This window comes from Aptenodytes forsteri, unplaced genomic scaffold (genome assembly GCF_000699145.1).
Source record: "Aptenodytes forsteri isolate BGI_AS27 unplaced genomic scaffold, ASM69914v1 Scaffold302, whole genome shotgun sequence".
NCBI lineage: Eukaryota > Metazoa > Chordata > Aves > Sphenisciformes > Spheniscidae > Aptenodytes > Aptenodytes forsteri.
The window spans coordinates 408,233-421,336 of record NW_008794555.1 but is presented as its reverse complement, the minus strand read 5'-3'; the positions used below and the strand labels follow the sequence as shown (position 1 = coordinate 421,336).

Here is a 13,104-nt window from a genome sequence, read left to right as displayed (position 1 = left end):
AGGCGCTGCCGGCGGTGCGGGAGCTGGCCGAGGACAGCCGCGCCAAACAAATGCTGCACGCCTCAGCTTCTGCTCCTCGACTGTGGCCGGGGGGAGCGTGGGGGGGGGGCCGGTTCTGTCGCAGCCCCGTCGTGCTGAGCCCCAGTCCTCCCGTGGCGTACGTCTCCCCAGTAGAGCTGGAGAGGCTCCCCTTTCCCCGCTGCCCTCAGCCCACCGAGCTGTCCCCGGGGTCCGCACTCTGGGCAGCGGGGCGTCACGAGGAAGGGTCAGGCCTTGAGGCTTCCCTTGCATGACAGAGTGTTTTCTGATACCTGGTGGTTCCAGCCCTGTAGGTTTGTTTCCAAGCCCCTCGGACCTTTTCTGTGGGTGCTGTTGGGTCTCTGGGGAATGCTGCTTCGCTTTTTCCAGCTGTGAAGGTAGAGAACCCCCTGGGCCGGGGCTGAGCGTGCTTTGTGCCTTGTCTGTGCAGGTCTTGGACCCAGAGCTGGAGGTGGCAGATCTCGCATTCCCCCCTTCAACGATTTCTGCCTCTTCTCTCAAAATGCAGGTGAGTGGAGCGGGGAGGAAGGGGGACCCCTCCTGTGAGGCTTCCATCCCTGCTGGGCACCCCATTTCTTGGGTGTGGAGCGGACAGGCACGATTTCAGGCCTGTCTCCATCTTGGTGTTGCTGAGGTTAAGAGGCAAAGCACAATACTGCCAGGATACTGAGGCCACAGCTCCAAGCCATGGCCTGGAAGCCAGCAGTGCCATTTCAGTAGCTGGCCCGTGGACAGGGACTGCCAGGTTTACTGCTGCGCTGGAGCAGGAGCTGGAGGCAGACACCAAATATTTGGGCACTTCAGCAAACCCCGGGGCTGTGAGAGCTCCCTTTTCCTCTGTGTGCAGCGTCGGGGAGGTGGAACAGTGAATCCAGCCTGCCGTGTCCCTTTTTCCCTGGAATCTCTGCCGAGTTTCCTGCCCTGCTTCAGCAGATGCTGACCCCGACACGTGGTTTGATTCCCTCGCCTCTGTGCTGGGTGTAAACTCCTGCCCCCGTGAGCTGGCTCGTCTGCACCCTCTGCCTGACCACGCTGTGACCACGCTGCCCTTCCCTCTTCACAGGATAAGGAGATCCGTGCCGTCTTCCTCCGCTTGTTTGCACAGCTGCTTCAGGGCTATCGCTGGTGTCTGCACATCATCCGCATCCATCCCGAGCCGGTCATCCGATTCCATAAGGTGAGGTGCCGGCACGGGCACACGCGTGCAGGGGCTGTCGGGCACCTCTGGCGTGCCGGGTCTACCAGCCTGGCTCTGGTCTGAGCAGGGGAGGCAGCTCCCGGAGGGGGAGAGCTGCTGCTGGGAGCGGTGTGATGGGGAAGGGAGGAAGCCTCTGGGGCTTGGCCGGGAAGGGAGGGCAGGGAACGTGTTTCTGCAGTGACTCGGCTCCATCTGCTCTACGGCTGCCTGTCCACACAGCAGAATTGCCTTTTTAAACTGTTCTATGGAGTAACTGTCTTCCAGGTGGGTTGGGCGGAGGTTGGGATGAGTTGATCTGTGAAGAGGTTTGCACAAATACAGCTGTATCTAGAAGACAGTTCTGTGTTTCCAGCAAGTGACCTCTCCTACATCACTCCCGGGTCCACCTGCATCCCTTGTTTGTCCTTGACCATCCCAAGGTCTCGTGGGTCAGACAGCGCTTCCCTGTTTATGCCCCTGTGTGGTCAGATGCACTGCAGCTGGCGTCCCGTGCGCCTGGTGTCAAGCAGCCTTTGAGGCTCACAGAAGGTGTCCCTCACGTCCTGGCCTGGAGCTGGGGATTTTCTTAAGATCTGGGGAGAGGAAGGAGGCAGGGCCTTCCTTCCCCGGCGCTTCTGGAGTCTTAGCTGTGCCAGAACGGCTGGCAGGACAGGGAGAGCAGGGGAAAGCTCCAAGTGTTTGGGCATCCATGGAGGAGACCTAACGCAGGAGAAGGCAACAGACGGGGGAGCGAGAGTAAAGGGACTCGAGTGTTGCAGCTTGGCGTGGCCGCGTCACGCAGCCTGCAGCCCTGCTGCAGCCGTGCCCTCCCTGCTGCACGCTCGAGGTCGCTGAGGACAGGCAGGCAGGAGCCTTCCTGCTGCCTGCGCCTTCCCGCCCTGCCCAGCCCGCCGCGAGGCCAGGGGGGCAACACCTTGTACCCGCAAAAGCGTGCCAGGAGAGTGCATGTGAGCACGCACGCGCCGTGCACGGCCTGGGCTCGTGCAACACCAGTGCTGCTCTGCGCTGTAAAGTGTGCTCTGGTCTCTTGACGTTTAAAAGTCAGCAGCGTGTTCGTAAGGGTTTCGAGCTATATTTTTATGCTCGGTGAAGATTCCCGACAGGTGCCCGACAAAGATTCAGTAGTTCCATGAAATCATAAACATGCAGTAAACGTGAGAAAATGCCCTTTCATAAAACTGTTATAAAATGAATAACGTATAACAAACTTCCATTTCATAAAATCATTCTGTTCAGCAACAGTATGCAGTACAAAATAGCCTGAATTTCACTTATTTAGCTGCTTTGGTCACAGCAACATCTGTGCCTCTCTCACAGCGGGTTTAGGGCCGCGGGACTCAGCAGTCCGTGTTCTGGTGCAGTGCCCGTGGCTCCAGCACCAAGCCCTGCGCCTCTCGTCTCCTTCCCCTGGAAAGGGACTGGTCCAGCTCCTCCGCAGCGTGGCGAGGAGGGCGAGCGTAGGTGCCATAGTGGTCCGGAGGTCCGTCGTGTTGTCGGGTCTGTGGGTGAGCGGTCCCTGCCGTAGCACCCTCATCCTGTCCCACTCAGTGAGTCGGTGTGCGGCGAGCGGGCGAGGGTGTTTGGAGGAGCAAAAGCTGTTCCCCACCGGCTGCTCCTGAAGGCACGTGGTGTGCCATAGCCAGCGGTTCTGAGGTGGGGTGAGCTCCCACACTCATCTGCCGAGGGGAGAGTCCCAAGGGCTTTCTGCAGATACAGGAAACCTGGTGCTTCGGGCTTCCTTTGTGATGCTGGTGAGAGGCTCCTTCAAAGCCATGTTTGGGAAGAGGTGGGCTGAACAAGTGTTATTCAGGATGAGGTCCTTGTCACAGCTGCCAGAAGGAGCCTGCGGCCGCTGTGCCCCTGCTTCCCCTGGGTTGCACACTGGGGCTGATGCTGGTGCTCTTCGCTTGCCACCGAGCATGTCCTGCTGCAAATGCGCCTCTCGCTGCTGCGGGCCAGAGGCACAGGTTTCTGTGCAAACCCTGCGCCCGCGTGGGACAGGGAAGGAGATGGCATGGTCCCACTGCTGCACGGGTGCCTGTCCTTCACTGCGGTAACGGTGTCACCCACGCTGCCACGTCAGCCGGGATGACTGATGCCTGGACAGTGCTGCTGACGGTGCGCGCTCTCCCCTCTTCCAGGCAGCCTTCCTTGGGCAGAGGGGGCTGACGGAGGATGACTTCCTCACCAAGGTGCTGGAGGGCATGGCGTTCGCTGGCTTCGTGACCGAGCGGGGGGCCCCGTACCGCTCGATTGACCTGTTTGATGAGGTAAGTGGCAGTTTGGGAGCAGCACCGCCCTGCCCGGCCGTCCTGCGTGTCCTTGCTCCGCTCAGCTCTCCCTGCCCCTCGAGGGACTGAGCCGGGGATCTGCCGTGACACTCCGGCTGCAGTGTTGCACTGGGGGACGGAGCTGGGGTATGGGAAGGGTGGCCGGATCCTGCCTCGCAGGCAGCTGCTCCTCTCACCCCTCTCTTCTCCCAGCTCGTGGCTTATGAAGTGAAGCGCATGCGCACAGAAGAGGGGAACAAGCAGAAAATACTGCGGCACATCAAGGAGCTGGCGGAGAAACTTTACAAAAACGTGAGTCCTGGAGGCCCAAGCGCAGGAGGGGGAACCTGTCCGGAGGAGGGTACGGGGCAGGGAGAGCCTGGGTCGGAGCCCTGGTCAGTCTGTCCTCCCTCCGTAAGCTCTTGCTGGAACTGATGCTCGCAGCGCATGATCCTGTCCCACCCTGCGCTCTCACGTGTGGCAGGGCACCTGCTGATGGGCCCAGAAGCATCTGGCCTGGCGTGAGCTGCTCCCAGGAGTGGGATTCCTCGGTTTCAGGTGGCCTGGGCATCAGGCGCTCCATGCCTTTGCTCTGGAGCAGCCGCTGCGCTTGTCATCTGATCCAGGGCGGGCCAGCAAAGGTCTTCTGAAAGCAGAGCAGCGCCTGTGGGGCCCTCGGCCGTCTCAGGACGGAGCTCCTGAATGGTGCTTTGCTCGCTGCTGTGTTCAGGGCCAAAGCGAGCTGTCCTTGCGGCTCCTGGGAGCAGAGCGTGCCGGCACTGCTGCCCAGACAGCCTGCCCTCGGGGCTGCAGGTTTCTGAGGGTTGTAGGTACTGGTTGGGAGAGTGTTTGGCCTCAGAGCAGCAGAGGTTGCTGAAGGATGCCTCGCTGGGGTTCCCGCCCTGGGAGAGGACGCATGATGGCCACATGCCTGAAAAGAAACTGTCTTTGCTGTGCCAGGAGAACCCTTACCCTGCGGTGACCATGCACAAGGTGCAGAAGCCCACGGAAGGCTGTCACCTGCGCCTCCACCAGAAGCATTTTCCCCGTTTGGATGAGGGGACAGTGCAGTGGATCATCGACCAGGCCACTGCCAAGCTGCAGACAGCTCCTCCTGCTGTGAAGGCAGAGAAGAAATGCATGGTGCCATCGGGACCCCCCATTGGTATGTGTGTGCAGAGGGCCTTTCCCTGCGGTGAGAAACCCTGCTCAGGAGGAGCTTTACCGTGGCATAGCTGGCTGCCTTTCACACTATGGCACGTCTGACGGTCCCATGTGAGCAAAACGTGGGTAGTGCCGCTGTCTTGGAGAAGCAGCAGCACTGTCCCTGTTAGCTTCTGCCCCTTGGGCTGCTTAGAGCTCCCTGGAGTCTTATCAGCCAGCACGAAGGGACAGCTGAAGACCCTGTAGTATTCTTCCATCATGAGCTCTTGGAGCCTAGAGCCCTGCCTATGCAGAACAGGGGAGGGGGCACCCATCTCTCCCTGCCCAGGGGTGAAAGCTCTGCCCTGATTGAACTAACAGGCGATTCTCTCCCCAGCTGCCATCATGGAGCGCAACGGCAATGCCCTGGCCAACAGTGCCCGTCGCCTGGAGGTGGTCAGGAACTGCATCTCCTACGTCTTTGAGAACAAGATGTTAGAAGCCAAAAAGGTGAGCGTTGCTCTTGAGGAGCCGGTGGTTGAGGGGAGGAGAGGGGGGGTTGCTCTGCCCCTCCTCCCTGGCAGGCTAGAGAGGACATTCCCTGCCCGTGTCCAGATCTTTCCTGAGCAGCTCTGTTCCCATATGTTCACGTGTTCTCTCAGCGCTGTTCCTCCTTGTTGTGTCCCTGGGCTTTTGGCTGATCTCTCCACTGCGTCAGCACTATTTCTGCATCTCCCAGTGCCCCTCGGGGGTCTGTCCCGTGGCGATAACCAGGCTGGGGTCCTCCCCGGCCTTGCTGAGCAGGGACCTCCCCAGGGCTGTGCTCCAGCTGGCCAGACGTGGGACTTTGCTCTGGTTTGCCTCCGCGTCCGAGTGCGGATGAGCTGTCTGTAAACACCCTGGTGTCAGCCGACACAGTCAGAATGTGGAGCCCCTCCTGCACCTCCTCGTTGTGGGCTGCCCTTGAACTCAACGTCTGACCGGAGCTCCCCTGGGCCCCCTCTTTCTACTCCATGACTACTTCTTTCCTCTGCAGTTATTCCCTGCTGTGCTGCGCGCCATGAAGGGCCGAGCAGCCAGGCACTGCCTGACCCAGGAGCTGAACCTGCATGTGCAGCAGAACCGGGCAGTGCTGGATCACCAGCAGTTTGATTTCATAATCCGCATGATGAACTGCTGTTTGCAGGTAGGAGAGGGCTGGGGAGACCGTGTCTCTTAGGAAGGAGCTTGTCTCCCCTTGTGGGAGACAGCATGGTGCAGGGATCGGAGTAGGTCTGGGGGTCTCGCGGTGAATCCTCTTGTAACCTCCGCTCTCTTCCCCAGGACTGCACTGCCATGGACGAGCATGGGATTGCAGCCGCTCTCTTGCCACTGGTCACCGCTTTCTGCCGAGTGAGTATCTGCAGTATCCTGACCCCCTGTACAGCCCTCGCGGACTCAGAACTCCTTGGAGGCCGCAGGGGCTGGCAGGCTGAAGGACTGAGAGCCAGCACTGCAGCCAGGCTGAGGGCAGATTGTCCCCTCGGTGCTTCTCAGAGTAGAGGGTCCTGTTCAACCACTCGCAAGGTTGGCCAGGCTGCCTGCACCACTCTCTGGGCCCAAGGTTCCCAAGATGGGCTGGAACACCTGCGGGAAGGGTGCTCAGAAAGTGGGGCTGCTCTGAAGTGCCAGCTTGATCTGTCGGTCAAGCTGGGCTGACATAAAATTCTGCCTCCCATAAAGTATCTGTAGCATGAGGCCCTGCGGGGCTCTGGGTGGGTGCTGGGCAAATCTGAGAAGGGTTTGCAAGGAATGCTTGGAGGAGCTCTGATGTAGGTGTCCCTCCTGCCAGCCCGAGGGTACGTTGCCTTTCCCAGCAACAGGCTAGAGCAAGGATTACCTGGAGAGGAGGGCTTGGCACAGAGGCCATGTTTGTATGAAACTCTCTTCCACCTTCTGCTTCCTCAGAAACTGAGCCCGGGCATCACGCAGTTTGCCTACAGCTGTGTGCAGGAGCATGTGGTGTGGACCAACATCCAGTTCTGGGAGGCCATGTTCTACTGCGATGTGCAGAACCACATCCGAGCCCTGTACCTGGACAACAACGAGGAGAACCACACGGATGAGGTGAGGAGGTGACAACGGTGCCAGTGTCCCTGGAGAGGCGCTGCGCAGAAGCAGCTCCCTGCAAAGGTCCACGGGCTGATAAGGATGCTGAACCAGCCTGAGGGACTGCATCCTGGTTCTGGGAGATTCCTGTGGGAACAGTGGGGTGCAGGCTGGCAGGTCTCCTGCCCGTGCAGACGACTGACATCTCCCTTCAACTCCTTCAGGAGAGCGCAGAGGGGCCACAGGAAGCCAAGTCTGCCCTGGAGATAGCATCGGAGCAGCTAAGGCTCTGGCCCACCATGAGCCGAGAGAAACAGCAGGAGCTGATCCAGAAGGAGGAGAGCACTGTTTTCAGCCAGGCCATCCACTACGCCAACCGCATGAGCTACCTGCTGCTGCCTCTTGACACCAGCAAGAACCGCCTGCTACGTAGCTCTGGGCTGGGGGACGTGGAGAGTGTCAGCAACAGCTTTGTCACCAACAGGTAAGCAGGGCTGGAAAGCTTGGCAGGGCCATGCTGCAGGGACACCAGAGCAACCTGAACTGGGGACGGTACCTGGGAACTTGGTGCGGTACCTGGGGCATCTGGGTCATTCAGCTGCCGTCAGGATTGACGCAGGTCGCGGTGCCCAGGGGTGTTTCATATCAAGAGTGGAAGCTCTCCTGCGTTCATATCAAGAGTAGAAGCTCCCTTGGGCTCTGCCTGGCATGGGTTACAGCAGAGGAGAGATGTTCTGGGTTAACTCCTCCCTACTCCTGTACGGCAGCATCGCTGGCAGCGTGGCTGAGAGCTATGACACAGAAAGTGGATTTGAGGATGCAGAGAGTTCTGACGTGGCCAACTATGTGGTGCGATTCATCAACCGCTTTGTGGACAAAGTCTGCACGGAGAGTGGAGTCACCAACGAGCACCTCAAGGGGCTGCACGTCATGATCCCTGGTAATACGCCTTGCAGCAGTGCTGGGGAATGGGCGGCCGTGCGATCTCACTGGGGGTTCTTCCAGACCAGCTCAGGGGTCTGCTCAAGAGATGGTTCTGCAAGAAGCAGCGGGAAGGGCAAGGGAAGGCACACACAGTGCTACGGGGCGGGTTGGCAGCCCGCTGGGTGGTGTGTAGGACAGGACTTTGCTTGCAGTCTCTAACTTCATGTTTGTCCACAGATATTGTGCAGATGCACATAGAGACACTGGATGCCGTGCACAGGGAGAGCAAGAGGCTTCCGCCCATCCAGAAGGTAGGGACCTGGCCCGCTGCAGTGGGGGGGAAGGTTCTGGTGCTGTATGGGGCCATCAAGTCCCCTTCCGCAGTCTGCATGGGCCTGAACTTCCTATTGTACATCCCCGTAGCCAAAGCTGCTGCGCCCCAACCTGTTGGTGGGTGAGGAGTGTGTGATGGAGGGGCTCCGTGTGTACCTCATGCCTGATGGACGGGAAGAAGCTGCTGGAGGGAATATTGGTGGTCCACCTCTCCTCCCTGCGGAAGGAGCCATCTTCCTCACCACTTACCGCATCATCTTCAAAGGCACTCCCACGGACCCTCTGGGTAAGGGTCTTGTGTGCACCACATCCTCTGTCTTCAGGGGCTGGTAGTGCCTGGGGAGGAGGTGGCTGGTAGCTCTCCCGGAGCAGTGGCTGCAGCTCATCTTGCTGCAGGAGTTGACAATAAGAGCCTCCGGCGCTTGCCTTGGGTGAGTGACCAGCCAGCACTGGGCCTTGCTGGGGGTTACCACAACTACCACAAGCTTGGGGGTTGCTCCCAGTACTACAAAAGGGGTGGTTACTCTTGCTCTCCACCTTTGGTAGATGATAAATCACTCATGCCCGTCCTAGGCATGAGGTACAAGTCGCCATGGCTGTAGTATGTCTAACCTGTTTCTGGCCGCCTTATCCTACGGGGGTCTCTGTGGTGGTGGCCACCGAGGGTGGTCCAGCGTGGCCCGGCCTTGTGGTGGGCTGAGGCAGCGGGATGTGGTTAACCTGTTCCCATGCTTGTGCCCAGTGGGGGAGCAGGTGGTGATCCGATCCTTCCCCATCGCCTCACTGACCAAAGAGAAGAAGATCAGTATCCAGGCCCAGGTGGATCAGTTCATCCAGGAGGGCTTGCAGCTGCGCTCGTGCACATTCCAGGTGAGACCGCGTGGGGCTGTGGGCTGCTCCTTTGCATTGCACTGTCTCAGCTGAGGAGCACATTGCTGGTGAGACCCAGCAGGTATGTGGCCATGGCTGGCACCATCCCCTGGGACGAGGCACTCACTGCCTGGGCTGATGTGGTTTGGGGGTAGTTTTCCTGATGGGACCAAAGACAACCTCTGCAGCAGGTGACTGCACCTAAGGGGATGGAGCTGGAGGCCCCCTTGCAGAGGAAGGAGTAGGCTGTGGTCCATAGAATGGTTTGCGTTGGAAGGGACAACCCCCTTGCCGTGAGCAGGGACATCTTTCACTAGGTCAGGTTGCTCAAAGCCCCGTCCAACCTGGCCTTGAACACTTCCAGGGGGAGGGGGCATCCACAGCTTCTCTGGGCAGCAAGTTCCAGTGTCTCACCACCCTCACAGTAAAGAATTTCTTCCTAATATCTATAAGTTTACCCTCTTTCAGTTTAAAACCGTTGCCCCTCATCCTATCACTACACTCCCTGGTAAAGAGTCCCTCCCCATCTTTCCTGTAGGCCCCATTTAAGTACTGGGAGGCTGCTATAAGGTCTCCCCGGAGCCTTCTCTCCTCCAGGCTAAACGGCCCCAGTTCTCTCAGCCTGTCCTCATAGGGGAGGTGCTCCAGTCGCAGTCCTGTTGTATGCAGGAGCAACTTCTTGCTCGTTAGCTGGGGGCTCCTTTCCAACTGCTCCAGTGTCTGCTGGAGCCCTGAGAAGGTGTTGAGACATCCCCACGTGGCACCCTGGGAGGTGGTTCTGCAAAACCTTGTAGCAGGTTTTGGGGAGAGAAATACAGCAGGGAGAGATGCCACAACGCGAGTAGTTATTCAGCATTTTACATCTTTGAGAGACTTGCGGAGGTAGAGCGTTGCTGGGAGGAGAGCACCTAAAACACGCCGTCTGCTCCTTCCTGCCTGTCTTGCATGCTCAGAGCCACGGTGACCCGGAGCAGCAGTGCCGGGTACGGAGCGGTCTCCAGGACGGAGGCGTATGGGACAGAGTAACTGGCACGGAGGGACAGACAGGGCAGCCTGGCCTGTGCCCGTTGTGGTCCCTGCTCCCGACTGGGATCGGAGCTCCGCTCTGTGCTGTGGGAAGAGCCGGTGGGAAGAGCCCTTCCCAGTCCCCTGGCCCAGCCGTGCTGAGCACGCCGTGACTGACCCTTCAGCCTGCTCTCTGCTGTTCCTGCAGTTGCTGAAGATTGCCTTCGATGAGGAGGTGGCTTCAGACAGTGCTGAGGTCTTCAGGAAGCACCTGCACAAGCTGCGCTACCCTCAGCACGTGCGTGGCACCTTCGCCTTCACCGTGGGCCAGTCACCCAAGCAAGCCATGCAGCCCAAGGCCAAGGAGAAGAACCCCTCGCTCAGGTACCCGTGCGGTGGGGAGAACAGCACGTGGGATGCGCTTGACCCTTTCAGGCACCGCAGGGCTTCTCCTCTCCCTCCTCCAGCCCACCCAGCAGAGAGCCGCTGGGCAGGGGTCACTCGAGAAAAGCTGGGGCACAGACTCCTGAGCTGGAGGTCAGGGTCCCTGAGCTTACCTTGCTCAGACCTCTCCTTGCACAGGATCTCCACTTGTCTTTGGGAGGGGACGTGCTGCATGGCCGGCAGCAGTCTCCTAACCCCGCACAGAGGACCGGTCAGATTTGGGAAACGGGGTGTTTGCTTCAGCGGCGTTCCCTGCCCCGTTGCCCAGGCCACAACAGCGCAAGCCCCGTGGAGGTGTCTCACGGGAGAGGTTCCAGTGGGCACCGGAGAGCAGTCTCTGCTGTGCCGGAGGACGGGGAGCGCTGTGGGGCGGTGGCAAAGCTCTGTGCGTGGTGCTGACCTGCGGCCAGACCCTGCTCCTGCGCTCGGTGGCTAGGTTAAGCGATGCTGTAGCGCTGGGGTCCGGTTGCTGCTGTGTTCGCGCTTGGTGTGCCCTGGAGTCTAAGCGTCTCTCCCGTGTGTTTGTGACTCAGCTCCCAGCAGGTGACCGATATGTTCCAGGGCCTGACAGTGGGGGTCATGTCCCTTGGGCACCTTGGCCATTCAACCACGTAAGATGCCTTCACCCTGGGCAGGAGCTTGCAAGGTGGCATTGGCTCAGGCTGCAGCCTTCACTGCTCCCAGGGTTTCTTCTCACCTGCTCTGCATGCGAACTGGGCTGTGGGCTTGTCACTTGGGGAATGCCCTTTTCCAGGCTGCCGGTCTGACGTTCAGGTTTGGGGTGCGCGCGCTCACCATCTGTGGCCTCCGGAGGCGGTCGGTCATTCTAGTGCTCCATGGCACTCTGGTGGATCCCAGGACATGCTGAGGGAGCTGTGCCTGTACCACTAACCTCCAGAGACCTCTAGAGCTGCCGGGCCCAGCTCCGGGCCTGGGCACAGTCTCAGAAGTCTGTCTGAACTTGCGAGATGTGCTTTGTCACCCCCCCTCCAAGTCTGCTTCCAGTGCCCCACACTACCTGCAAATCTTGTTCCTCTGGTTAGAAAGCCCTCCCGTTCCTAGCCTCCCTACCTGAGCATTTGTTCTCAGGACAGCGTTCTTCCTCGGTCCTAAGGCTTTCCCTCCCTTGGTAAATGTAGGGAGCGGTTGGATTCCCTCACCCTTTGCTTTGCAAAGCAAAACAAGGCACCTCCTAGTCTCACTTTGGCCCCCGTTTTGATAAGGTGAATTTCTAGAAGTCTTTGCATCAGCGTAGCTGTTACCCTGGGTTGGACGTGGCCCCTTCCCTGGCTGATGTATATCCCACATCTCCTTTATTTGTTCCCCTTTGAGCCCAGGGGCTCACCGAGGCGGTGATGAGCGCGAGGTCCTGCGTGTGGGCATTCCTGCCTTCGGGAACTCCTGCCTTCCGGAGCTCCGTTGTGCGGAGCCTGTTCTGACCATGCAGCCTAATCACCCGTGGTTTTTTGGAAGGTCTCCCTTCCCTGATTTCCCCGGGCTGCCCTCGGGAGTGGCTGAGCCCAGCTGCGCTCTCCCTGTCCCTTATGTGGCATCGAGCAGGTCACCTTACGCAAGCTGCCTCCCCTCTGCCCAGGGAGGAGCAGCCCTGTGTCCAGGCTGGGCTGGCAGCGTCCCTGCAGTCGACCCCCTGGCCCCTGCCGTGAGCTGGAGCCCACCTCCGGGGACGAGCCAGATCGCTGCCTGTGGGAGCTCCGATGCGGAGGTGATGGCGTTAGAGCCCGGGGCAAGGCTGGCTTCCCCTGGGGTCGGGAGGCCGGGGCGCCTGCTCAGCCCGGCTGCCCCGTCCAGCCTCCCCGGGCACCCGGGTCCCCCCAGGGGAAGGCAAGCGCTGTAGGCTCTGCCTCTGGCTTGGTGCCCTCCTACAGCTGAGGAATCGGCTCCTCCCTGCTGGGGAGCTAGCCGGTGACATCTCCCCTCCTGTGGCGACAGTGACTTTGACCCCGCGCCTGTAGCCGGTGGTGAGGGATGCTCCCGTCTCTGCTTTGCTCTCGGTGTGACTGAGTAGTGGTGTCTCTAACCCTTCAGGGGCTGTTCTTCTGGCTGCGCTGGGCTGTGGTCATGCACGTGCGGGAGGTGGTGTCAGCTGGCCTCAACCTCTTCTCTGGTTCCAGGACACTCTCCAAAAACCTGGTGAAAAATGCCAAGAAAACAATCGGCCGCCAGTATGTGACGCGAAAGAAATACACGCCGCCCATGTGGGAGCAGCGGAGCAGCCAGCACTTCCCAGAGGACAACGAGGATGAGATCTCAGGTTGGGAGCACCCTGAGCAGGGAAGGGAGGCTGTGGGGAGCGGGGCGTTTGCTGGAGCAGGAGCATCTTCCAGCTGGGAGAGGTCTCGGCCATCACTCTGCAGGGGAGCAGGCGTGGGAGCTTTTGCGGTGCAGAGGATTGCCACCATGGTCGCCTCTCCAAGTTCTCGACGGTCCGCCAGCTCTCGTCTGCTGGTGACGGCCAGTCAGCAACTCGGCATACTTCCAATACCTAGCGAGCCCTGCGGAGAGGAGGGAGTTCTTTGGTCTGTGGCCTCAGCTCCTCGGATGAAAAGTCAGGGATTTAAGCTGCAGCAAGGCAGGTTAGGTTAGACATGAGAAGAGCTTGACTGGTTTGAGAGTAACAAAGGACTGTGTGTGGTTTGGCCCTCAGTCGGCAACTGAGTACCACACGGCCGCTCGCTCACTCCTCCCCCCCTCAGTGGGAAGGGGGAAAGAATCGGAAGGGTAAAAGTGAGAAAACTCGTGAGTTGAGATAAAGACAGTTTAATAGGTAAA

General features: G+C 59.6%; 1 protein-coding gene across 1 annotated transcript in view; it reads left to right on the top strand.

Annotated features, from left to right (window-relative positions):
- LOC103893349 (myotubularin-related protein 5) overlaps positions 1 to 13,104 on the top strand; it is a 43,223-nt gene that overhangs the window by 20,268 nt on the left and 9,851 nt on the right. The window contains 16 exon segments of the mRNA XM_019470250.1: positions 470 to 547; positions 1,103 to 1,216; positions 3,379 to 3,507; positions 3,721 to 3,819; positions 4,468 to 4,672; positions 5,048 to 5,160; positions 5,687 to 5,836; positions 5,974 to 6,042; positions 6,598 to 6,756; positions 6,963 to 7,222; positions 7,506 to 7,678; positions 7,900 to 7,973; positions 8,086 to 8,281; positions 8,738 to 8,865; positions 10,079 to 10,254; positions 12,447 to 12,586. Coding sequence (XP_019325795.1) covers positions 470 to 547; positions 1,103 to 1,216; positions 3,379 to 3,507; positions 3,721 to 3,819; positions 4,468 to 4,672; positions 5,048 to 5,160; positions 5,687 to 5,836; positions 5,974 to 6,042; positions 6,598 to 6,756; positions 6,963 to 7,222; positions 7,506 to 7,678; positions 7,900 to 7,973; positions 8,086 to 8,281; positions 8,738 to 8,865; positions 10,079 to 10,254; positions 12,447 to 12,586 — 2,263 coding nt within the window.